The sequence below is a fragment of the Podarcis muralis genome, chromosome 15 (genome assembly GCF_964188315.1).
Source record: "Podarcis muralis chromosome 15, rPodMur119.hap1.1, whole genome shotgun sequence".
NCBI lineage: Eukaryota > Metazoa > Chordata > Lepidosauria > Squamata > Lacertidae > Podarcis > Podarcis muralis.
Genome location: NC_135669.1, coordinates 22280688 through 22303464, shown reverse-complemented (window position 1 = coordinate 22303464; position 22777 = coordinate 22280688). Strand labels below are relative to the sequence as shown.

The 22777-nt window shown below is 46.7% G+C and overlaps 1 protein-coding gene across 1 annotated transcript in view; it reads right to left on the bottom strand.

The window, feature by feature from the left end:
- Window positions 1-10923: 10923 nt before the first annotated feature.
- POU2F3 (POU class 2 homeobox 3) overlaps window positions 10924-22777 on the bottom strand; it is an 89602-nt gene continuing 77748 nt past the window's right edge. Inside the window, exons 10-13 of the mRNA XM_077919541.1 lie at window positions 22494-22655; window positions 18762-18828; window positions 16467-16599; window positions 10924-14174 (exon numbers count right to left, since the gene is read on the bottom strand). Of these exons, the coding sequence (XP_077775667.1) occupies window positions 14135-14174; window positions 16467-16599; window positions 18762-18828; window positions 22494-22655 (402 nt within the window). The 3' untranslated portion in view covers window positions 10924-14134. The remainder of the gene's footprint in view (window positions 14175-16466; window positions 16600-18761; window positions 18829-22493; window positions 22656-22777) is intronic.

The window sequence follows — 22777 nt, the reverse complement described above, 5'->3', positions numbered from 1 at the left end:
GCTTTAAGAAATCCCAACTGCTCTCTTGCTCAAGGGAAACTTGCTATACAGGTTCCACAAAACAATGGCCTGTTTCAATATGTAAAGGGACGGCCATTCAAGTGGTTACTTAATTAGGTCAACCACTTAAAAACATCCCTTCATGATTTTTGATCAGCTGAAGAATGACAAGAGGATGGACTCCGTGCATATTTCCCCAGGACTTGACTTCCTGTGCACAATCACTGTTAAAATATGGGTAAAAGTTCCCTGGAGCTGTTTGGCGAAAGAGGGAGAAACTGGGCAAACTAAATCCAGCTTTTGCTTCCGCTCCCGAACAGCTGCTTGGTGTCTTCACACTCATCACCTTTAACCAGGGATACACAAGTGCAGACTCAGAGCCTATACTGTGAACATTATCAAGGCGATCAGCCCTATCCATTACTTTTATAGGGTATCCCTATCTTTTATAGGGTATGTGGATGGCACCATAGTGTAAACCACTGAGTTTCTTGGGCTTGCCAATTGTAAAGTTAGCAGTTCAAATCCACTCGTGATTTGAGCTCCTTGTCCCAGCTCTTGCCAACCTAGCGGTCAAAAGCATACCAGTGCAAGTAGATAAACAGGTACTGCTGCTGTGGGAAGATAAACGTCGTTTCCTTGCACTCTGGCACTCATAATGGAGTCCTGTGAGCTGGAAGTGATTTAGTCATGCTGGCCACATGACCTGGAAAAGCTGTCTGTGGACAAGTGCTGGCTCCCTTGACATCTGAAAGCAGAGAGGAGTGCCACACCCCATAGTCTAATTTGACTGGAATTAACCATCCAGGGGTTCTTTACCTTTCTTTTTCTTTTTACTCTTTTACAGAAAGGCATTTTCCTTTATCTGAGTTTTCTACAGCAGTTGACAAAGCTGTGGGTGGAGCATGGGGAGGACTGCAACCCTGGCGCAAAACTGAATAAGCAAAGGAAACAAGACCCCAACCGGGGGATCAAGTGAGCCTTCTGCTCATTGACAATTTCAAAATGGATGGAGCTGCAAGAGACACCATCTAGTGGCTCGCCCTCGTAATCACAGTTGTCAAATCTGGGCTGGGAAAGGGGTTTCTATGAACTAGGAGTTGGGCATTTGGTCTGAGTACACACTCCAGTGCTGGTTTGGGATGCAGTGTGAACATGACGTTAGGCACAATCCATATCTACCCTGTATGCAGTGCTAGTTTTCTAGAGAAAGAATGGTTCTCTTAGAATGGCAATGGTGCCCACCTAAGTGGTGCCAGAACTGAGCTCCGATGAGCTCTGACTGAAAAAAAGCCCTTCCTCTATGTATCCTTTCATTTCTTAGGAAATGCTGCATTTTGATGTGTTTCCCCCTCAAATCAGCTTTATTCCAAATAGAGAAAAAGAATGACCCAGCTGTGTTTTAGGCCAGTAATGTGTACACAACCTTAATGGTTCTGGTCCCCTAAGTTTCTAGCAGCAGAAATTTGACAGGCACCCTCACTTTTGACTTCTAGGTCTCTCTTGAAGACTGTTTAATGCCAACAGGCCTACACACTTGTTTAAAATGATCTTGAGTAGACAGTAGGCTTAAAAGCTTATCATCATCATCATCCTCACCAAAATTTGTATACCGGCCTATACCCGTAGGTCTCAGGGCAGTTCACAAGATAAAAACACACGATAAAAACACAAAATACACAACAAAAACAAAAACAAGAAGAACCCAGTAATTTTGCTGCGCGGTGCCCTGATGCTTTGTGAGAAGGTGGAATATAAAAACATTTACACATAAATAAGACCAATCTCTGGTAGGACATGAAGATCAATGAGCTAGCAGACAGCTCCGTATAATCTGTGTGTTTTCCAGGTATTTTTTCCACTTCTCTTTTCCTCACCTCCTTCTGCTACTTAGCCCCTGGTGATTTCACCACCCCTACAAGCAAAATGAAAGTTACATGGGCACGATTCCCACCAGGTACTCACAAACAAGTTCCTTGAAACAGGAATGGCTGTGACTCCACCAGCAGTCCAGCAAACAGCCAGTGGCCTCCTCTGTAACTTCTTGCTGAACGAAGGACTGTATTTGTCTCAAAGGGCTCGCAGAGCTCGCACAGCAACTCAGGAAGCAGTTTTAACTTCCTGGTCCCAGTAGCATGGAGGTCAATTCCCCCATGTGCATTATGAGTCACTGGGCTCCCCAGTCTCTTATAACCTTCCAGTTGAGGGCAGGTTGGCTTATTATGACTGCTGGTCCTTCACATTTCCTTTTTATGACAGGCTTACTACGTCTGTTGCTGGGCAAGTAAAACCAGATTCTTTTGTGATTATACTTCAGAAGGGACCTGAGTGAAAAAGTGCTGGTTGGTGAGGACAATTGGCTGTTAGGAAGAGAATAGTCCTCCTCCTCCTCCCCCTTGCTGGGCTCTTTGGAATGAGATTAGGGTCATTATACTTACCAAATGGTTTTGCGTATGCTTTGCAGGTGTGGCCCCAGATCAGATGGTGTCCCAATGGGAAGGTGGCTGTCAGTGGCTACTAGTCACAACAATGACATATCCAGTGCCAGAATGGGGCCACATAAGAACAGGAGATGAGACTTCTGCATCTCCAGTGGCCCATCTAGCCCAGCATCCTGTTCTCACAAGGAACGCCATGCCATGTGGTCTAAACTACTGAGCCCCTTGCACTTGCCGATTGGAAGGTCAGCGGTTCAAATCCCTGTGACGGATTGAGCTCCTGTTGCTCTGTCCCAGCGCATGCTAACCTAGCAGTTTGAAAGCACACCAGTGTAAGTAGATAAATAGGTATCACTGTGGTGGGAAGGTAAACAGCGTTTCTGTGCTCTCTGGCTTCTGTCATGGTGTTCCGTTGCACCAGAAGTGGTTTAGTCCTGCTGGCCACATGACCCAGAAAGCTGTCTGTGGATAAATGCCAGCTCCCTCGGCCTGAAAGTGAAATGAGCACTGCAACCCCATAGTTGCCTTTGACTGGACTTAACTACCCAGGGGTTCTTTACCTTTACCTTTTTTTACCTGTTCTCACAGTGAGTGCCCAGATGCTTGGGGAAAACCCCTTAGGGCATGAGCAGTGGTGAACCTAAATTTTTAGGGCCCTAAAGCTTGAACAGTTATGGGAACCCCTTCACAATTGTTAGGGGGCAGGCTTCCCTGTGCAGTCGTACCTTGGAAGCCGAATGGAATCCGTTCCGGAAGTCTGTTTGACTTCCAAAACATTCGACTTCCAAGGCACGGCTTCTGATTGGCTGCAGAAGCTTCCTGCAGCCAATCGGAAGCCCCAGAAGCGCTGCCGGATGTTCGGCTTCCAAAAGAATGTCCGCAAACCGGAACACTCCTTTTCGGGTTTGCGGTGTTCGGGAGCCAAAACATTCGACTGCTAAGGCACGACTGTATAGGGAAGTTTTTAATGTTGATATTTTAATTTGTTTGAAGCTGCCCAGAGTGGCTGGGGCAACCCAGTCAGATGGGTGGCATATAAATATTATTATTATTATTATTATTATTATTATTATTATTATTATTATTATTATTATTAACGAGTAATGAGGTCTGGGTAACCACTGTTATCTTCTTCAAGGGGGTTGTTTATGTTATAACATTTGTACTGCTGAGTGTCAGACTTGTCAAAAAGTTAATCGATTTGAGTTGTGTGACTCAGATTGCTTCTACAGTACTAGACCCATTTTTTTTTTCAAAAAAAGCAATGTGGATTAAAGTCACTTCTGGGGCCACTCTGGGATTAGGGTCCCTGAAGCATAAATTTCATTAGTTTCATATAAGGTCTGCCCCTGGACCTGAACACCAGAACACTCTCCCCTCTTGTGGTTTAGAACAAGTGGTTTTCAGAACAGTCTCTGTAAGCGGAAGCAGAGCAGAGCTTTGACGGCCATTGACAGCCTCCATGAATGTGTCTAATCCTCTTTTAAAGCCAGCCAATTTGGTGACTAATGGTGCTTCCTGTGGGAGTGAGTTCCATAGGTTAACTCTGTGCTGGCAAAGAAGTACTTTCTTTCTTTCTTTTGTTGTTGTTTAGTCGTTTAGTCGTGTCCGACACTTCGTGACCCCATGGACCAGAGCACACCAGGCACTCCTGTCTTCCACTGCCTCCCGCAGTTTGGTCAAACTCATGCTGGTAGCTTCAGTACTTTGCCCACCTCATGAGAAGAGAAGACTGCCTGGTAAAGACGCTGATGTTGGGAAAGATTGAGGGCACAAGGAGAAAGGGACGACAGAGGACGAGATGGTTGGATTGTGTTCTCGAAGCTACCAGCATGAGTACTTTCTTTTACCTATCCCAAATCTGCCAACATTTAGCTTCATTGGATGCGAATACATTCTAGTGTTATGAGAGAGGGGTGCAAATGGTGGCCTAGGGAAAATAATTTTTTTGGGGGGGGAGAGCTGCCCCTCAGAGCCACCCCCTGCTCTGAACTCTTCCCCCCCCCCCCAAAGAATCACAAGCCACACCACCTGCCTCTAGGGTTGTCAGGAGTCCAACATAAGAAAAGCCTAGTTGCTGCAACAGACCAAAGTCCAGTATCTTGTTCTCACAGGGGTTGACCAGGTGCCCAAGTGCCCACAAGCGAGACCTGAGTGCAACCGCATATTTCTGATTTCTAGTCCAAACATGCCTTTATGGAGGGAAGGACAAGCTTCCACTATCCATCTGTGCTGAGTTGTTGTTGTTCTTAAAATTTCTATAGCCCTCCATGGATACACAACATAGCAACAAACAAAAACACTGGGAAAAGAGGAATGTTTTTGCCCAAACCATCCTGAAAGATCTACATTGGCTCCCAGTACATTTCCCAGATCAATTCAAAGTGTTGGTGCTGACCTTCAAAACCCTAAACAGCCTCGGCCCAGTATACCTGAAGGAGCATCTCCACCCCCATTGTTCAGCCTGGACACTGAAATTCAGCTGAAATCCTTTCTTTTAAATCAGCTCTACCTCCCTTTTAAATCAGAACCAGTGAGGGCGGTGAAGGTCCTGTGTGAGTGTCTGGAGGCGGTTGGAGGATGGATGGCGGCTAACAGATTGAGGTTGAATCCTGACAAGACAGAAGTACTGTTTTTGGGGGACAGGAGGCGGGCAGGTGTGGAGGATTCCCTGGTCCTGAATGGGGTAACTGTGCCCCTGAAGGACCAGGTGCGCAGCCTGGGAGTCATTCTGGACTCACAGCTGTCCATGGAGGCACAGGTCAAATCTGTGTCCAGGGCAGCTGTTTACCAGCTCCTTCTGGTACGTAGGCTGAGACCCTATCTGCCTGCGGACTGTCTCGCCAGAGTGGTGCATGCTCTGGTTATCTCCATAGGCGCCGACTCCATGGGGCCTGAGGGGGCCCGAGCCCCCTCAAAAATTCGTTTGGGGGGCTCCACCCCCCCAATAATTTAAGAAAATTATTTCTAGAGAGGGGGTGGGGTTGCGGGCTCTCGACCCATCAACAATCTCGCGGGGCTGGCATCAGCCCCCGCGAGAAGCGGGGATTCCCCCTAGCTCATTAATATTCACCGCCCACGGCGGCAGCCAATCGGCTGCCGCAAAGGGTGGGCCCTCACAGGTTCACCCTGGTATGGGCCCCCCCAATATTTTTTATAAGTCGGCGCCCTTGGTTATCTCCCGCTTGGACTACTGCAATGCACTCTACGTGGGGCTACCTTTGAAGGTGACTCGGAAACTACAACTAATCCAGAATGCGGCAGCTAGACTGGTGACTGGGGGCGGCCGCCGAGACCATATAACACCGGTCTTGAAAGACCTACATTGGCTCCCAGTATGTTTCCGAGCACAATTCAAAGTGTTGGTGCTGACCTTTAAAGCCCTAAACGGCCTTGGTCCAGTATACCTGAAGGAGCGTCTCCAACCCCATCATTCTGCCCGGACGCTGAGGTCCAGCGCCGAGGGCCTTCTGGCGGTTCCCTCATTGCGAGAAGCAAAGCTACAGGGAACCAGGCAGAGGGCCTTTTCGGTAGTGGCGCCCGCCCTGTGGAATGCCCTTCCAGCAGATGTCAAAGTGATAAACAACTACCTGACATTCAGAAGACATCTTAACGCAGCCCTGTTCAGGGAAGTTTTTAACGTGTGATATTTTACTGTATTTTTGGTTTCTATGGAAGCCGCCCAGAGTGGCTGGGGAGGCACAGCCAGATGGGCGGGGTATAAATAATAAATTATTATTATTATTATTATTATTATTATTATTATTATTATTATGGTGGTTCCCTCCCTGCGAGAAGTGAGGTTGCAGGGAACCAGGCAGAGGGTCTTCTCGGTGGTGGCGCCTGCCCTTTGGAACACCCTTCCTTAAGATGTCAAGGAAATAAACAACTACCTGACTTTTAGAAGACATCTGAAGGCAGCCCTGTTTAGGGAAGTTTTTAAAGTTTGATTGATGATGATGATGATGATGATGATGTTGGGTGGCTGGGGAAACCCAGTGTGGCTGGGAAAACCCAGCCAGATGGGTGGGGTATAAATTTATTTTATATTATTATTATTATTATTTAGATAAAATATCCTTGGTGGTGGTTGCAATTGCTTACTAGTCCTGAGCATGTTAGCGCACACTGCCAACATGATTTCAAGCTTTCACCCATACCAATGAGGACTAGAATTTTAACAATGACCCCCAAATGGCTGCTGAATTCTGCACCAGCTGAAGTTTCCAAACCTTCTTCGGAGGCCACCCCTGAACATAGACAGCAGAAGTTAGACCATCCCACCTTGGGTGATGAATTACAAACTACCTCGGGATGGTACCTTGGTATGCGAACAGGATCTGTTCTGGAGCCCCGTTTGCATCCTGAACAGAACGTAAGACATGACTGAGCGTGCATGGGTCATGTTTTGCCGCTTCCTCGCATGCGCAAGCGGTGAAACCCGGAAGTAATGTGCTCCGTTACTTCTGGGTCGCCACGGAGCGCAACCCGAAAATACTTATCCTGAAGCGTATTTATCCCGAGGTATGAAGCTACAGTTAGAACTGGATATGGAACAACTTATTGGTTCAACATTGGGAAAGGAGTACGACAAGGCTGTATATTGTCTTCCTGTTTATTTAACTTATATGCAGAATACATCATGCGAAAGGCTGGGCTGGATGAATCCCAAGCCAGAATTAAGATTGCTGGAAGAAATATCAACAATCTCAGATATGCAGATGACACAACCTTGATGGCAGAAAGTGAGGAGGAATTAAAGAACCTTTTAATGAGGGTGAAAGAGGAGAGCACAAAATATGGTCTGAAGCTCAACATAAAAAAAACGAAGATCATGGCCACTGGTCTCATCACCTCCTGGCAAATAGAAGGGGAAGAAATGGAGGCAGTGAGAGATTTTACTTTCTTGGGCTCCATGATCACTGCAGATGGTGACAGCAGCCACGAAATTAAAAGACGCCTGCTTCTTGGGAGAAAAGCAATGACAAACCTAGACAGCATCTTAAAAAGCAGAGACATCACCTTGCCAACAAAGGTCCGTATAGTAAAAGCTATGGTTTTCCCAGTAGTGATGTATGGAAGTGAGAGCTGGACCATAAAGAAGGCTGATTGCTGAAGAATTGATGCTTTTGAATTATTGTGCTGGAGGAGACTCTTGAGAGTCCCATGGACTGCAAGAAGATCAAACATATCCATTCTGAAGGAAATCAGCCCTGAGTGCTCACTGGAAGGACAGATCGTGAAGCTGAGGCTCCAATACTTTGGCTACCTCATGAGAAGAGAAGACTCCCTGGAAAAGACTCTGCTGTTGGGAAAGATGGAGGGCAGAAGGAGAAGGGGACGAAAGAGGACAAGATGGTTGGATAGTGTTCTCAAAGCTACCAGCATGAGTTTGACCAAGCTGCGGGGGGGCAGTGGAAGACAGGAGTGCCTGGCGTGCTCTGGTCCATGGGGTCACGAAGAGTTGGACACAAGTAAACGACTAAACAACAACAATGACTGCATAGCATCCCATGAAACCTGTTGCCTAAACCCAACATGCTACGTGCCCCAAATAACTAGCTGTAGAGGTCATTGCCCACGTTCTGTCACTGTCTGTGTCATTAAGCACCAACTGCTGGCAGGAAGTTAGGGTGGAGTTGCCGTGTAACAGGATCCAACATAAGGGAGGAGAACAACAACAACTGAGGGCCATCTACCTTGTGAGAGGAGCAGAAGATGAGCAAGCCACATAGAAGGGATGCCTATCATATTGACTTGATAGGCTGGCAGCATCTCAAGCCATTATGTATGGTGCTGACGGCTATGGAAAACATCCAGTGCCACCTTCTTGAACCTGTTGCCCTCCAGATGTTTTAGACTAGAACTCCCTTCACCTGGCTGGCATCCTGGTGCTGCAGTCCTTTCCTGGAATAAGAAGAGCCTCTGCCCTGATATTGCCACTGTCACCAAATAAATGTAAGACCATACCAAAGGCCCATCTAGCCAAGCATTCAGCTCAGAAGCAGCCAGCTAGATGATGCTCCTAAGAAGCTCACAGAAGTTTGGGGGTGAAGACAATATCCACCCTGTGCTTTTAGTTCCCCTGTAGCTGGCATCCCAAGGTAGATTGCCTTTGGACATGGAGGTTTCGCTGAGCTAACATGACTAACAGTGATTGACAGACCACAAATTAACCTAACCAAAGCCATATAAGCCAGTGGTGACTTTCATCTTTCAAGCCTAGTCTCCACATCTTATAGGGCGTCCTTTGCTTAAGAAACCCCTGCCAACCTAGCAGTTCGAAAGCACGTCAAAGTGCAAGTAGATAAATAGGTACCGCTCCGGCGGGAAGGTAAATGGCGTTTCTGTGCGCTGCTCTGGTTCTCCAGAAGCGGCTTAGTCATGCTGGCCACATGACCCGCAAGCTGTACGCCGGCTCCCTTGGCCAATAAAGCAAGATGAGCGCCGCAACCCCAGTGTCGGCCACGACTGGACCTAATGGTCAGGGGTCCCTTAACATTTACCTTTTGCTTAAGAAAAGACTTTGCCTCCTAGGGCAGAGGTGCACAGGAGTTCCTATAGAGAAGCCATTCCTGGCCTGTTTTTTGCCCGATAGCTCACCCCCCCAATAGCCTTAAGGATGAGACACTTTTAAAAACATCAATTGAAAACTGAGTTTCTTGGATGCTGAATGTTGCACTCAATATTCGTGTGGGGGCCCGCTATTGACACACTGCTCAGCTTATTCACATTTGACACATTTAGGCGCCCGCAAATCATAATGGAAATCAACATGGGTTTAATTGTTCATGTATGTCCCATAATTATGGATTGACGAGGGATTAATTATCCCTGGATTGCATATAGCCAGATGCAATCACCTGAGGAGCGATCCCTTTTCACCTCCATGACACCTACATATGAGAATGACAGCACAGGAAAACCAATCAGCATATGTCTAGGAAAGCAGCAGGTTGCCTGACGATCACCAGTCAGGACACTCTTTGTCACAAGATTGGTGGTTACATTGCATGTCATTACCCAAGACTGGGTAGTGGAGTTTAAAGTACTGGTTGCCTTCCAGAGCACGGGTGGGGAGACTTTTTCAGCCTATGGGAAGCATTTCCTTCAGAGTAATCTTTTGGGAAGGGGACGTGGGTGGCGCTGTGGGTTAAACCACAGAGCCTAGGACTTGCTGATCAGAAGGTTGGCGGTTCGAATCCCTGTGACGGCCTGAGCTCCTGTTGCTCAGTCCCTGCTCCTGCCAACCTAGCAGTTTGAAAGCACATCAAAGTGCAAGTAGATAAATAGGTACCGCTCCCGCGGGAAGGTAAACAGCGTTTCCGTGCACTGCTCTGGTTTGTCAGAAGCGGCTTAGTCATGCTGGCCACATGACCCGGAAGCTGTACGCCGGCTCCCTCGGCCAATAAAGCAAGATGAGCGCCGCAACCCCAGAGTCGGTCACGACTAGACCTAATGGTCAGGGGTCCCTTTACCTTTAATCTTTTGGGAGCCACATTCTAGTGGTGGGCGGGGCCACAGGCAAAAGTGGGTGGAGGAACGACTGCACATTTTACATTAATCACATTATCATATGCATCATCCGTGTGATCCGGGGGAAATGATTTGCAGGTGTGCAGGCATACCACATAAGAAGATCCAGCATCCCGTTCTCACAGATGCCTGTGGGAAACCTAGAAGCAGGATTCGAACACAAGAGCACTCTCACCTCCTTTGGCCTCTGGCAACTGGCATTCAGAAGCATTTCTGCCTCTGCTCGCCAAATGCCATTTCCAGGAACTGTGCTGGAATTCCAGACAGCTGCAGAATCCAGATCTGCAACAGCTAGTCCTCTAAGAAGAGCTAGAGAGTCTGGGCAGGTTATGCCGACACATGTTCTCTGATCGCTCGACATACGGGTTGGAGGGAGGAATGGTCAGCCTGTAGTAAGACCACTGATTTATTCAGTCTTGCCCACCCACCCAGGACCAGTTTGGAAGCCACCTTCCTCCCTAAATAAAAGTCATTGAGGTGACATTGAAACAAGGTTGCCTGTAAAGCCTACAGTGGTACCTCGGGTTAAGTACTTAATTCTTTCCGGAGGTCCGTACTTAACCTGAAACTGCTCTTAACCTGAAGCACCACTTTAGCTAATGGGGCCTCCTGCTGCCGCCACGCTGCCAGAGCACGATTTCTGTTCTCATCCTGAAGCAAAGTTCTTAACCTGAAGCACTATTTCTGGGTTAGCAGAGTCTGTAACCTGAAGCATATGTAACCTGAAGTGTATGTAACCCGAGGTACCACTGTATTTATATCACTTTAGTAATCATGGCTTACCGCAAAGGATCTTGGGAACGGAAGTTTATTCCTCACAGGGCTACCATTCGGAGCTTTACAGCTCCCAGGATTCTTTGGGGGGAAGTCATGGGCGTTAACTAGATAACAGATAAACGGCCTCGTTCTGTAAAGAAATGCAACTTTCTGCATTGATCTGATAAGGAGGTTCCCAGCATTTAAAAGGAATTTTAATGAAATCAAAACAATGCACAAACACACACACACATAAAAAGAGACACAAAATCTTCAAAATTCACACCTGAGTTATACAAACTGTTCTCCCAAAGAGAGAAAAGTGGAAGACACAGAAGATGTAGGGTGGCGGAAGAGAAACTATTTACAATACAGAAAATATCTCCCCCCCCCCTTAAACAAACATCACGATTGCAATCACGGTGTTAGACAAAGTTTCTTTTGCCTGGGAGCTAATATAAAAACCCAATGGACAGACTATTAATAACAATAATTAAAAAACAAACAAAACCCAAAACATAAAAGAACAGAGGAGTACAGTTCTAACGGGCTTGGAGCCATCAAAGTGGTAATAGTTTTATATTCATTCCTTGCCATCAATGTGATGGCAAAAAAAGATCTACAGTGCAAGAGGGGCAATTGTCTAAGGCAGGAGTTGGGCAGCTTATTCAGCCTGAGGGCCACATTTCCCGCTGGGTGGGGGCCACTTGCCAGAAGTAGGCAGGGCAAGAGGCAAAAGTGGGGTGGAGAAACGAATACAATTTTTACCTTTATACAAGCAGGCTAGTTTCTGCACACGATCACACATTCCCCTGCCTCTCCAGGAAAGCAAAAAGGCATTAGGAGACTCCAATGACACATTCCGGTCAGGTGAAAACATCTAAGGAGTGTCCAAAGCAGGCTTGGCGAGGGGTGGGAAGGCACGTGACCTGGGGGGTGGGGTGAGAATCCTGATAGGCCTGGTTACCCCCCCCCCCCCAGATCCGAGGTTCCCAGTCGCTGGTCTGAGCAGCAAATATGTTGTGAATAAACAGGACTTGCTCTAGAAGAGGAATCTCTTCCAGATCAGCTGGTTTCAGAGACTTTTTCCAAGCTACTCATTACATAGCAGATGTGCATCACAGTCTCTGTGTGCACATTTAATGGGAAGCAGCTGGGGGAGGTGGTGCGTGTGACTGGAGGGGTAAAGGCTGCTTCATCCTTTCCTCTCCAAACTTTTCCCAACCCAAAGGCTGCCTCCACCCAGTTGCTTTTCCAGTTGCTCTGAATATGGGACCCTAGGCAGCCTCTTTTCCCAGGAACAGACTTTTGCTGACCTCCTCCTCCCATATGCGACACAATTATTTAGTATCAGGGGTAAAAGAAATGACTCATCCTTTTTATTGCTACCAGCAGCAGCTCTGGCCCAGTCCTGGTAGCTTGGGAATTGTACAAACTGAGCAAAACAGGGGAAACGAAGATTCGATTTGCATGGCTAGTGAGGAACGAGCAGGTCTGTCAGTTTCACTTTCTGTCACTTTCTTGTTTTTCCAACCCAAAGGTTAAGGTCTCCCCATGTTGACATCGGTTTGTGGTTTTCTTTTTCTTTTTCTAAAAAAGTCATTGTGAAAATTCACCACTTTTTTAGTGCAAAATTCTCCTAATTGGCACATTTTGGCAAAGCAATCTCTCCTAATAAAAAGCATTTTTGTAGGTTATCTTCATGCATTTTTATGCATGCTTTGCCCTGGTCTCTACACATTACTTGGCTGGAGAACTCCACTGCAAAATTTGGAAACTGAGAATTTTGAATGATTGGCTGTTCTTCAGTTTGTGCATCATTTTGGAAAGTTCAGTTAGGTAGGTTTGCCTCTGGATGCAAACTGAATCAAATTTCTTCCCCACCCCAACAACTTAGCATGTAAGTGTGTGTAGCCAAACTCCAGGGGTTAGAGGCTATTCAAACTATTTCCGTGTTTTCTATTTACTGTTGCCCCTCCTAGTCACATTCAGATCAAGGGAGTGGTAGAATTGACTTAGACCGGCTCACAAGCAGTTTTGTCCAGTCAATCTTCCCCACCAAAATGTTTCACTTGAATGAAAAAAGGGAGGTGTCTACATGACTAGATATGTGTGCTTATTTTATTTTTAAAAAGAACTTGTAAAATGGTTTCAAAACTGCTTGAGATTTTTAAGTTTGTGAAGATGAAATGTATTAACTCATCAAGGCATTTGTCCAGTAGACACCTGGGCAAATCTGGACTTTTCAAGGTACAGCTTGAACCACCATGTGTGGGGGAAAATGCCTGACTTGTTTAATCAGAGATCCTCATGAGAGACCATTTAAAAAAATATATTTTTTAAAAAATTAACACATCTGTCACAGGCATTGGCAATTCTAAAGCACAACCTCCCAAATATTGGAGAAGCAAGTGTCTATAGATAGGCAAGTTGGGTGAAAAAGTGCCCATTTGGTGAATATACCATCCAAGGTTGGCCCAAGATATTTTGCTACCTGAGATGCAGGCCCAGATGGTACCCTCCACATGTCATTCACTGAAGCCAACCAGATCGGTAGCTGTGTTTTGCTTCAATGTCAGCAAAGGAGCAATCACCCTCCATTGCAGCTGGTTAGCTTAGGGGGTACAAATGAGACTAACTACATGCGTACAACCTCACTCTGCCCAACGATAGGGTCGGCCCTCACTCTTGAACAATTAGATGCATGCCAATTCCATGTCTGTCTTGCTCCCCAGAAGCTATGGGGTCCCCAGGTCCCCAGCACAAAGAGTCTGGAGATCAAAACCTGGATGCATCCAGATCACCTAAACGTTCCCACAATTTTGAGCGAATGCATCGCTCACAGGCAATCCAAGCATAGCTACCTTGCTCCAGAGCACCACCTGCAGGACACTGAAAGTGCCAATCCTGATTGAAACCTTCAGGAAATCTAATTTGACAGCCTTGGCTTAGCTTAGGGGGTGGGGATCTCCGTGGATGCATCTTTCGGTTTAGATGGGAGAATGGATGCGTCTTCACAGTTGCCTCCCAACAAAAAGCATTTACAAACTAGAGAGAGAAGACAGAACCACTTCCCCGTCGAAGATCGCCAGGCATCAGTTACAGAGCAAAAGGTTTAGGCAACCGCATGCAGAAGTGCCTGAGGACGACATGATGCGAATGGCTTATGCCATGCGCACGCACCATTGCCACGTGTCACCGTTTTAGTCTCTTTGACAGTTCTGCTTGCAGAGTTGCTGCCATCAAGTGAGGTTGAAGGGAGACCGGTTGTGGCATGTGGGCCGTGCATTTGACTGAGCCACTGTTCCCTAAGAAGCGGGTCCATAGCACAAAAGTTCAGGCTCCTTTTCTTTTTCTGCAGAGAAGAAGAAGGTGGAGTCGGCTGCTCTTTGGGGAATGGGGCTTCAGTGGAGGTAGGTGGGCTGGTTCCATCGGTACCAGGATCTGCTCACAAGGATAAACAGAACAAAAAAGACACAAAGGCAAGACTTTAGAAACGTTTTTCTCTGCACAGAGAGAGAGAATGCATGTCTATAAAAACTAGTTGTGTGTTATGTTGGAGGGGATGCCAGGAAACAGGGAATTATATTCACAGGTGTTGGGGGTGTAAATATGTACAATTTTTTTTAGCAAAGGGTGTTTAAGGATATAACAGAAATCACAGGGTTAAAGCTGACCAAAAGTCCAGAGGTAGCATTATTATCAGTTTATGATGGGGTGGAAGGTTCACAGACTATTTATTGACAGCTGCATGAATTTTTATAGCTAGGAAGTGGAAGGGGCAAACAAAATATAAAATGGAAGAATGGTACAAAGAGGTTTGGGATATAGCTATTAATGATAAATTAACATGTGCCTTGAAGATAAGATGGGGAATATGTAGGAGAAATGATTTTGAAGGGATATGGAGGGTGTTCATAGAATTTGTATTGTTAAAACAGAAAGGGGTCAAACCATTGCAAGAGGTGTCAAAACTTTGGGAGTTTGGAGAGTTAAAAATGGAATGGTCTTGGTGGCGAGGTGCACATTTTTATGCTTATTTATGTACGATTGATTGTTAATTTAATAAAAAAGAGCAAAAAAAAAAAAGACTATAAAAAACCTAAATGCATAACCAAGGGCCAAACTGTCAGGGCATGCACAATCAGATCTCTTGTCTGTTCCTATGGTGAGAATTCAGACAGGGGCGAGAGATGGTGTTGGCAAGGAAGTAAGGCAGAGCTTTCCAGACTTTTCATGTTGGTGACACACTTTTTACAAATGTATCATTTTGCGACACAGTCATTCACTTTTACTAGCAAGCCAGAGGTTAAACGAACCCCTTTCCAGCCCCAGGAGGAACGCAGGCAGCGTTCATAAGACACATGTACACACTGTAGCTGACACACTAACGTGTCGCGACACACAGTTTGGAAAGCTCTGAACTAAGCTAACAACCACACCGTTCTCATAAAGAACATTTTAAAGCACACCCTCCCCCAGAGAAACCTGAGAAAACTATTGCTTAACTGCTCACAGAGCTACAATTCCAAGTTCCCAGGATTCTTTACAGGGGTGTTTATGTATTACATATTTTGCCATATCTTGAAGAGCAAAAAAGAGGACACATTTGTGCCGACTTCTACTTTTTAACTATAGATCACTGTGACGTCTCTGCCCGTGAAAAAGAGGATGTGTCCTGGAAAAAGAGGCCATATGGCAACCCTAAATATAAAGACATGACAGAAAAGGAAAGGGGAGGGAAAAGGGAGAAGAAAAGGCAAACTCAAGCACTAATTTCCAGAATTTAAATTTGCTTTAAATGTGTGTTATATGTGCTTTAAACATACCGTGTGGATCTGTACCAGCTGATTCACCATGTGCCATTTTTCCAATTCTAAATTTGCCCTCAAGGCAAGACATTATGAATTTTTTGTACGGATTTTTTCTTTTGGTGTGTGTATAATTCTTAAAGGCTGCAAAAGAGTCTTGTATTTCACTATAAAAGGAAGTAGCAGCAGCAAGGGAATGACTATTTAACCCCCTTCCACCAGGAATCAGCAACTGACTACCTAATAAGAAATTAAGGGGTAATTAATTACTATCCGCCCAAAGCAATAAAACAGGCTGAACTAGCACACAGGAAGTTTTCAATTAAGGGCACAGTGACCCCCCAAAGTCTGCACTTATCGGGTTTTTGCTGTTTTAGTATTTTTTTTAATCGCTAATCACGTCTGAAAAGTTACAGGAGCTTAACACAGAAAACAACGGACTGCAGCAAGCTGACAAGGACACTTTCCAAATTCTCTGTAAAAAGTGGTTACTCAAAGCATAGCAATTCCAGAGCACGGAGGCTAGTGTGAAAGCAACCTATTACATCTCCAGTGGGCATCCTTGTCCGACTTCAGGTGCAGTTCTGCAACAGTGAACTTTTCCAAGTGCAGCTGCTCATTTTCCTGCAAGCCTTAAAGCAGAAGACAACCGTTTCCCAGGAGTGGAAATTCAGCACCCGGGGAAAAGTCACAGTCACACCTGGCCAGATTGGGACTTTCAGTGTCCTCAGGTGACTCTGTATTATATCCTGCTCTCTCCTGCCTCCTGGCTTTCTTCACTGTCCTTTTATTCACATGATCCCAGGGGAAACTCTGAGATTCCTGCATTGCAGGGGGTTGGACTAGATGACCCTGCTTGTCCCTTCTGACTCTACAATTCAGTTATTCTTTTAACTGCACCCCGCTCCCCCTGACATAGCCTTACCCAGAAGAGTTGAAGCTGGAGGAGTTGATGGCTGCTTTGGAGTTGCTCTGGGACATGCCGGGGCTGCTGGCGTGGAGTCCCGTGCCAGGAGACGAGGGCCGGCTGGAGTTTCCTGGAGAGCATGATGATGTCACTGTGTGAGAGAGAAAACTATCCTTAAAGGAAAATCCTTCAGGCCTTCCGGTGCATGCAAATAGTTGCGGTTTCTTTTGCATCTTAACAGTGCATTTGTTCCTGGTTCCTCTCCCCATTTCACTGTTCTGACCCTTCTTTCCTATGCCCTCCATTCAGTGGTGGTTGATGCCCATCGGGAATAATAATAATAATAATAATAATAATAATAATAATAATAATAAATTAATTAATTCTCGGTAGTGGCACCCGCCCTGTGGAATGCCCTCCTATCAGATGTCAAGGAAATAAACAACTATCCGACTTTTAGAAGACATCGAAGGCAGCCTTGTTTAGGGAAGTTTTTAATGTCTGGTGTTTTATTGCTTTTTTAGTATTATCATTATTAATTCTGTTGGGAGTCACCCAGAGTGGCTGGGGAAACCCAGCCAGATGGGCAGGACCCCGGGGTGGCATATAGATACAAAACTAAAAACAACCACAAACAGTCCTAAAACAGATTAAAGCATTCTAAAAACGATGACAATTAAAGACGTCCAAACGCAGTTACAGTTAAATACATCCTTCCCAAATGACCTTGGGGTTGCCAGGGACAGTATCCTTCAGCCACCAGTTGCCTGGGTAAACAGGAATGTTTTCTAATTCCTCCAAGAAATGAATGATGATGGGGACATGGTTGGTGGGAGCAGAGCCAAGGACAGGCAGATTCAACTCATTCTAACTTTGTCCCCCCACCCTCCTGCTCACATCTTTCTCTCAGCCGAGTTCCACTGTGGCAACACAGAGATTATGGAGGAGGAAGCTGAGAGCTAGTGTCCCCTTGCCCCCCACCCTGGTTTGGATGTAAGCAAGAAGTCAAACAGGTATGGTGCTGGTGGTTGGTGGCTGCACTGAAACAGGGACTCGGGCATCTTACTCTTTGTGCCACCGGGCAAAGGAAGGAATTCTCAGTCCTGCCTCTGCTGTGCTGTGGCGCCACCTCTACAATGGCCAGAGATGGTACTGCTGTTTTTTGGACCAGCCAGATCAGCTGACCTGTGGATCCAACAGGGGCCTGGCTGGCCCTATATAACAGTTGCTCTAAGCCAGCCTTTCTCAACCTGTGGGTCCCCAGATGTTGTTGAACTACAACTCCCATCGCCCCTAGCTAGCAAGGCCAGAGCTCAGGGAAGATGGGAGTTGTAGTCCAACAATATCTAGGGACCCATGGGTTGAGAACCACTGCCTAAGCCATGCCATTGGAACATAGAAAGCTGGCTTTGGCCAAGTCAGACCATTGGTCCCTGAAGTTCAGTGCTGTCTGCACCAGCATGACGAATCTTTGGCCTGCCAGACGTTGTGGAACTGCAACTCCCATCGCTATTGGTCGTGCTGGTTGGGGATGATGGGAATTGTAGTTCAGCAACATCGGGAGTCTACACTGACTGGCAGCCTTTCTCCAGGGTTTCAGACAAAGGGCCTTTCCTCTTTCCAACCTGGAGATGATAAGGATCGAACCCGGGACCTTCTGCAAGCAAAGCAGATGCTCTGGCACTGAGTTACAGTCCTTTCCTTGACAGTAAGAGTTGTTTGACAATGGAATGAATTCCCTCTGCAGGTTGTCGGTTCTCCTTCATTGGAGGTTTTTTAAGCAGAGGTTGAATGGCCACCTGCCATGGTTGCTTTAGTTGAGATTCCTGCATTGCAGGGAGCTGGAGTAGATAACGCTACGATTCTGTGATTCCCAGCCCCTCAGTCTGAGTTGTTTGACCAGTGGAGTAATGATGCAGATTTCCTCTCTACCTCCTTGTCTGTCTGCTCCAGAACCTGCCCTCTGGCCTGTCTGTCATCACACCCTTCCATTTCACCCTGTTGGGCTTTCACAGCCCAACTGCCCATTACAGTATCAATGGAAAGCCTGCGGCCAAAGATTTGGCAGGGTTGCTTCAAGCCGATATATATGCGTTCCTTGTCCTGTGCCCCTAGGCAAGGTCTGAGCTGTGCAGAGGAATATCCCTGCAGGGCCTGAGGCGCCAAAGGCCTGAGGCAAAAGACAGGCTGGTTCCATGTTGCCTCCCCAACCCCATCCCACCTAGAGAAGCAGATCAGAGGGGCTGAATCATGGAAGGAAAAAACAGAAACAGAGAAACGTTCTCCTGGGGGGGGGGGGAAACCCCCACATACCTGCCCCATGCATGGTGCTGTGAACAGGAGTGACAGAGAGGGGACCCAAGGATCCTGAGGTAGAGACCTGGAAGAGAAAAGCAAGCAAAAGAGGATCATTTGGGGTGACAGGTTAAAAGATTGGCCTTGGTTGGTTTGTCCACTGCAAGTCATATGGTTGGTGCTTAGAAAAACACACACAAAAAGCTGTGGGTTAAACCACAGAGCCTAGGACTTGCTGATCAGAAGGTTTGAAATCTCCACGACGGGGTGAGCTCCCGTTGCTTGGTCCCTGCTCCTGTCAACCTAGCAGTTTGAAAGCACGTCAAAGTGCAAGTAGATAGATAGGTACCGCTCCGGGGGGGAAGGTAAACGGTGTTTCCATGCGCTGCTCTGGTTCACCAGAAGCGGCTTGGTCATGCTGGCCACATGACCTGGAAGATGTATGCCAGCTCCCTCAGCCAATAAAGCGACATGAGCGCCGCAATCCCAGAGTTGGTCATGACTGGACCTAATGATCAGGGGTCCCTTTACCTTTACTAGCTAAAGGAGCCTCAAATCGTTCAATGAGAAGCTCATTTTTGGCATCATCTGCACTGTACATTTAAACAGGGTTGGAAATCCAGACACAAAATCTAAAATAAATAAATTTTGAGCTGTTTTAAAGGAAATACGTCAAAATATAGACTGTGGCTCCCCCCACCAAAGAATCCTTGGAAGTGTAGTTTCTTAAGGATAAGAGTCGTCAGGAAACCCCTGTTCTCCTCAAAGAGCTGCAATTCCCAGAGTGGTTTAACAAGCAATCCCTCTTCACAGGGAACTCTGGGAGATGTAAGTCTGTGATAGAAATGTGATGCTGCTTTAAATGTATAATGCAGGTGGTACTTAGCCCTGCCTCCTTTTTATTTAGCAGGAAGAAACTCCAATGAAAATCCTCATTATTACATATTTTACATTGCTGTTTATTTGTACATATTTTTAAATTTTATATATGGATGTTTTATGATGGCCGATACTTGTAATGCCTAATAAAAGTTTGGCAAAGGTCCTTTCCAACTCTACATTTGCTGCTGGACTTAGATGACAATTTGCTCAGATGGTTCAGCAGCTGGAGATGATAGTTGCTTCCAGATGACCTTTTTAATTAATTTATTTTTTTAATAAAAAAAGCATTAATTGTGATTGATTTGCAGGGAGATGAGATGACACTGCCAATTTCAGGAGCCTTCTGATTTGTTGTAGGGGAGGTTAGAGGATGTTGTATCCAGGCAAGCATTCTGTCCCACACTGTCTAGTGAATTCCCCCATCCCTTTCCTCAAAGCAAAAAGATTCAGGTAGGTAGCCATGTTGGTTTGACAAAGTGTATCTGAAGAAGTGTGCATGCACACGAAAGCTTATACCAAGAACAAACTTAGTTGGTCTCTAAGGTGCTACTGGACATTTTTAATTTTGTTTTTATATCTCAAAGCAAAAAGTCTATTTTGAGGGGGGTTGGGGCGGGGCGAGGTGTATTTCTTGCGCCAGAGCTCCCCGTCGACAACGATTGCACAACCTGGGTTTGCTGACACAGGAGAGGATCCCACCCGAAAACGGAGACAGCCTGAGAGCACCCTGTGCTGTGCTAGAAGCAGCTGCCTTGCAGGAAGCTGTGTGAATGAGTCATCCTCAGAGGGTGCTCCCCTTTCTGAGTCAGTCCTGGTGAATCAGGGAAAAGGTGCTCTTTCCATTTGCTGGGGGCCTTGTTAATTTGGAGCGATAGCATCTCAGGAAGCTGGCTGACATTCCGGCGACTGAGACTCTCCGTCACAGTTTCAGTTGGATCCCAGCCTTTTTCCACGCAGCATTTCTAACAGAGCTTTTAAGGTAATACCTGTACCCCATCTCAGTAACACTTACAACAATCTTGCAAGGTAGGCCATGGCTGTTATTCCCATACTGCCTCTGTGTGTGTGTTTGGGGAGATGGCAGTTTACTGAGGGCTGCCAAGAAACTTTTGAAGCAAGGCCCTTGTGGCTGACAACTCATCATGAGCCATTATATTGTCCTGGCTCTCCTGCGTCGATCCCCTACGGCAAGCCATTCCTTTAGAAGGAGCTGGCATGCTCTACCCCAGCAACAGCTGCATTCCACTTCAAAGTGTGTTTATACACTAATGCTTCGCCCAGCATAAGGTGAGGACCATACAGAATCCAGCTCTTGCCAACAGCAACAACTCTCTGGCCATTCACACAACCCACTTCCACTCGTTCCTTCATGTAGGTGCATGTGCAATTCAAATTGCTTTCTAAGAAAGAAAGAGAGGCAGGCAGCAGCTGCGTGGAGCTACGTACCAGGCACTTGCAAAGCGGTTTTCAACAGGGAGAGGTGCTCTGTTGGCTCTGATACACCAGGAGCACACTGTTGGTGACATGGAACATAATGTGCAAAGCACAGTCTTTGTGTGATACTTCGGCTATTATGTATTAACAAGTGGCTTTTCACCCTTCAGACCTCGAATCTATCCAGCTTAGCACTGCCTATTCTTGCAGGCTTTCCAAGCTGACATTTGCTGCCTGAGGTCTTTGTAACAGGGCATGCCAGGGACAATGGGATGTGGACAGTCCAGCTTCTGTGAGAGAAGGGACAGGTCAGTTTGGTTTATAACAGCTTTCCTCAATCCAGGTGTTTTGGAGCAGAGCTCCAAATAAGAAACAGCAAACTTTGAGTTGGTGACAACTATGTTCCCCTCAGACTGGACCCAAGTTAGTTAATGACATACCCCCCAACTGTCCCGTTTTAACCGGGACATCCCAGAAGCTGAGATTTGGATCCTGGAATGACGGGCAACAGAGCACCTTCTGAGATCGCTTTGACATTGCCAGGGATGCACCCTTCTGGAAAGCTGTGCTGGCTGTCTCAAAGGGATGCACCAAAGTGCCTTGGTGGATCTTGCAGAGGGGGAGAAGGTAGCCTTGGCCTTGCAGTGGTGGCAGCAGTGAGCTGACAAAGGTAAGAAGGTGGGTGGCTGAGTCAGCCCGGGCATGCTTGTGGGTCAAGGCAGCCTGGGTGGGTGAGGGGTGGAGGCAGGGGCAGCATGATGGGGGTGTGTGTCCTGGATTTGGGAAAGAAAATATTGGAGCATATGTAATGAACCTAAGTTAGTCATGTCCATTAACTTCAGTGGGCCACTGCCAGTAGGACTAGCACTGGGCACAACAACAATTCCTGGGCACAAAGTGAGAGCTCCACCACCTAAATTTGCCCAGGGGTATCTGTGTAAAAGTGGGACGCGGGTGGTGCTGTGATCTAAACCACTGAGCCTCTTGGGCTTGCCGATCAGAATGTTGGCGGTTTGAATCCCCGCGATGAGGTGAGCGCCAGCTGCTCGGTCCCACCTCCTGCCAACCTAGCAGTTTGAAAGCATGCCAAAAGTGCAAGTAGATAAATAGGTACCACTCTGGCGGGAAGGCAAACAGCATTTCTGTGCGCTGCTTTGGTTTCGGTGTTCCATTGAGCCAGAAGCGGCTTAGTCATGCTGGCCATATGACCCGGAAAAACTGTCTGTGGACAAATGCCAGCTCCCTTGGCCTGTAAAGTGAGATGAGCGCTGTAACCCCAGAGTCATCTGCGACTAGACTTAACTGTCAGGGGTTCTTTACCTTTTTTATCTGCCAATTTGCAAGACATGTGCATCATGGGCTTCTCCCTCGAGTCCTTTAACTATCTAGCAATGCCCACTGGTGGCCAGTCCCCTTTGGTGAAGGAGCTCTTACCAGTCTGGAGTTGTAGAGGGGTGATTTGATAGGGGAGGGCATCGGGCAGCTGATTCGCTTCTCTTTCTGGCGCCGGTTGCAGAACCAAACCCGGACCACTTCCTTCTCCATGGACAACTGTTCTGCAATCATGGAGATCTCCTCTGAGCTGGGCTTGGGGTTCTGAAGAGAAAAAGGCTGAGATAAGAAACACCATCCACAGCGTTAAGGGACACTTTATTTCTTCCTATATACATAGAAAGGTAAGGTTGTCATCATGCTACAGCTCACAGGGCTGCCTGATA